Source organism: Sinocyclocheilus rhinocerous, unplaced genomic scaffold (assembly GCF_001515625.1).
Source record: "Sinocyclocheilus rhinocerous isolate Xijiao unplaced genomic scaffold, SAMN03320098_v1.1 scaffold82, whole genome shotgun sequence".
In the NCBI taxonomy this organism is placed as follows: Eukaryota; Metazoa; Chordata; class Actinopteri; order Cypriniformes; family Cyprinidae; genus Sinocyclocheilus; species Sinocyclocheilus rhinocerous.
Window position 1 is genome coordinate 1424724 of NW_015644168.1, and position 3877 is coordinate 1428600.

Consider the following 3877-nt stretch of genomic DNA (forward strand, 5'->3'; position numbering starts at 1 on the left):
GTTATAAAATGGAACCTATTGACAACTTTATTCATATTGGGGATCCTTGGATTGTCAGTTTGGATGCAGGGTCTCTTGGTTTGAAAAGGTTGGGGAACCCCTGTCACATTTAATGGGTATCAATGTTGACAAAAATTTACTCGTGGTTGTGTTTGACATTTCATGTTATGTGCTTTATGATGTTCTTTCTCTCACGCAGGTTGTAAACCTTTGAAATCATTGTTGACTAATTGGAGAGAAAGGAATGGACAGAGTAATTGAAAAGACTTACACTGGCTTCCTGGCCCCTGGTCTGTGAAACTTTCCTTTTGCAGAGGAGGGATTCACTCATTCATGGAAGGATAATTGAAGCTAATCTTCCTGCTTATAATATCTGTGACCTGTTGCTTGAGGGACACTGACATTGACAAGAGACTTGCATATTGAGGAACAAGGAACTGGTGAAAAATATCGCTTTTTTTCTTTTTCTTTTTTTTTGGTGCGCCTTGGACATTGAGAGCTGTGGGAAGGACAACTTGCAATTTTTTTTTTTTTGCAGGCCCATTAAGATAAACTATTATCTCCACTGTTGTTTGTCACTCACTGTTTGCAAGAGAGAATATTTAAGTCATGAGTACAGCCAGAATGGAGAATCCAGTGATTCTGGGACTGTCGAATCAAAATGGCCAAATGCGAGGCTCGGTGAAGCCAGCAGGTGGTCCAGGAGGAGGTGGAGGGGGGTCCCAAACAACGCAGCCAGCCCAGGTCAAACCCTCCAGCACAGTCAACAACGGCAACTCCCAGCCTGCACCCACAGCCAACACTATCATCAAGTAAGTCCTTGAGGGAAGTGCAAATGATGCTGCGAGTGCTGATTTATTATGGTGGTGATTGAGATTTAATGCCTTTTTTCCCCTCCCTCTTATTAGGCCTGGGGATGACTGGAAGAAGAATCTAAAGCTTCCTCCGAAGGATTTGCGCATGAGAACTTCAGTAAGTCCATCTCTAACACATTATTTGTATGTCTCTTAAAGTATCCTCTGAGCCAGAATCTTTCTCTAATATGCTGCTTGTGGTCGTGAAATTTACAGGATGTGACGGCGACCAAGGGAAACGAGTTTGAGGATTACTGCCTGAAACGGGAACTGCTTATGGGCATCTTTGAAATGGGCTGGGAGAAACCATCACCTATACAGGTAAAAGGCAGGGGAAAATATGGAAGTTTGATGGCAGATATTTCAGATTTGAATCACTCTTAGCTAAAGAGATCTGATATATCTGGAGAAATAATTTTTTTTTTAACCAATCACAAGCACAAATAGTATGTGTAGGGCCCTATAAAATCACTTGCTGTTTTCCTAAATTTTAGGGGTGTAACGTTTCACTCGTTTTCTCGATGCATAGATTACAAACCCTGACGATGCATATGCATCGATCTTGAAACATGGATTTTTGAATCGTGAATCGTATATTTGGCCATTAATCGATTTAAAACGCTAAGAATCGAATGAATCACAATTTCTATAGCGATTCAATGCTTTAAAATATGTACACATTAAATTACTATAAGCACGATTTAGTAGAGACCTTGAACAGCACTGTTTGTGCCCTCACATCTCTCTTTCATGCACTCCACTACTGCCTGTCTTTTTTTTTTTTTTTTGGTTTGGAATGCTGACATGAAAGAGATGGTGCCACATGCAAAAGCAAGCAGTTCTGTGTGCACTAGGGGTTTTTTCAAATTTTTGAAATGTCAATTGTTGATTTCGGGCAGTAATCGATTTAAACCGGTAAGAATTGAATGAATTGTGATTTCTATAGCGATTCAATGCTTTACAAGCACAAATTAATGGGGACCTTGAACAGCGTTGTTCGTGCCCTCACATTTCTTTTTCACGCGCTCCACTATTTACCGCCAGTCACAGAATTGCGTTCGCGCTTTGTTCATAGCTCTCATCAACACATTTTTTGAGCTGCCAATGTGTGATTTCTCCTTAGTACTCGTGGCCAGTACTGCTAGAGTAGATGCGTGAAAGTTGCATTTGTCATCATAGCAAACAGACATCTGGCACGTTTTCTTTCAGAATCATCATTCGCCAATAGAAAGGAAAAGGAAAATACTGTAGCATTTTATTTTATGATAATATAAAGAAACTCCCATCATGCAAAGGTGTGACATAAAATGTTACCCTATAGCCTATATTCACAATATGCCACACAGTCGTTAACACTACTTTTAAAGCCTTTTTTTTTTTTAAATCTTGAATATACCCTAGTGAAAAATAAATATACTAAAATGTATTTGAAATAAATGTATTTCATTCCAAGTATACTACAAGCAATTTATACATTTATGTAGGCCTACTTAATAAAAATACATATTAAGCATTCTAATGTGGTTGTCCTTCGGACACATAAAGAATGTCGGCCGATATAAATATGAATATCGGCCCCCAAAAAACCCACATCGGTCGGGCTCTACACATATCCGTGTTCTGATTGGTCAGATGGCCTGTCAGTCAAGCTCCCTGCGAATGGTCAGTTCTATTGAATTTTAAGTCAAATTAAAGTTTCAATTCCTTTTTTTGTGCAAGGTGGTGCTCAACAGGTTTACTGTTAAAATGTAAAACATGGAAGAAACATTAATTCCTTTTTAAAAAAAAACAGTTCGTGCTGCACTGTATTTGTTTTGTCCTATCGTGTCTATCATATGTTGTTGCCTTATTAAAAAATATGCTGTACATTTAAAAGAAATGTATTTTAATTTTATAGTATATACTTGTATATAAATACAAGTATATACTAGATCTGTATCGGCCAATACCGAACCCTAGGTATCGGAATCGGTATTTGGAGGCGAAAAAGGCGGATCGGAGCATCCCTACTGTTTACCTCACGTTATGATATGGAGGCTCTCTTTTATTTATATTTTTTATTTGATTCCTCAGTGTTTGCTAAACGTTCTGTAATTTATTAGTCTGTATATGATACAGCATATGAAATATATAGTGGGGTTTTGTTTTATTGTATCCCAAGTGTACCTAAAATAAAAAGTGTTTAATATACAGGTTTGTGGCTCTTAATTTCCTATTAATTAACCATTTGTAATCTTATGTTCACTGTTCATTTTTTATAAATGTAGGATTTGTATTAAATCTATATTCATTCATATAGTCAAATCGAATCGAGAATTGAAATCAAAAATCAAATCGAATAGGAAATCGAATCGAATTGAGAGCTTGAAAATCGAAATCGAATTGAATTGGAACATCTGAATCGATACCCAGCCCTACTTGTTTGTCATTGTATCTTACTGTTTTATTGTTGTTGTGCTTTTTAATTAAGAATAACAATGAATCCATCTTTTGTTTTAGTCTTAAATAGTGAAAGGTATAGATGTAAGCAAAACAGGCAATTATCTTTTCTTGTAAAACGTGACAAGATCGCAAATTCAAAAGCGAAAGCATCCGAAGCCCGTGGCTTATAACGTAGCAAAAGAGGAACTCCCGTTCACAAAATTAAAATCACAAATAATACTACTAATGAAAAAGAACGGGTTGAATGTTAACCTCTTTCGTTTACATATAACTATAAACTATGATAAAAGTTCATCAGCATGCATTGATTAATCCCATGTTGTAGCAAAAAAAAAAAAACAATTGCGACCAAATCATGTGCTCATGCGACCAACTGAGAAAGTGTCGCAAAAAAACAACCAGTTGGAAGAAAGAGTCTGGAGCCCTTGACACTGAATACTGGAGCAATGGCTGCTGAAAATTGCATCGCAGGAATATATTACATTTCTAAATATAATAAAATATAAAACAGTTCTTTTAAACTGTAATAATTATTCACAACAGTACCGTTTTACTGTATTTGTGATCAAATAAATGCAGCC

At 36.7% G+C, this 3877-nt stretch overlaps 1 protein-coding gene across 1 annotated transcript in view; it reads left to right on the plus strand.

Moving 5' to 3' along the window:
• Window positions 1–3877, plus strand: part of LOC107758052 (probable ATP-dependent RNA helicase ddx6) — an 11499-nt gene that overhangs the window by 2311 nt on the left and 5311 nt on the right. Inside the window, exons 2-4 of the mRNA XM_016575692.1 lie at window positions 200–812; window positions 909–972; window positions 1071–1200. Coding sequence (XP_016431178.1) covers window positions 610–812; window positions 909–972; window positions 1071–1200 — 397 coding nt within the window. The 5' untranslated portion in view covers window positions 200–609. The remainder of the gene's footprint in view (window positions 1–199; window positions 813–908; window positions 973–1070; window positions 1201–3877) is intronic.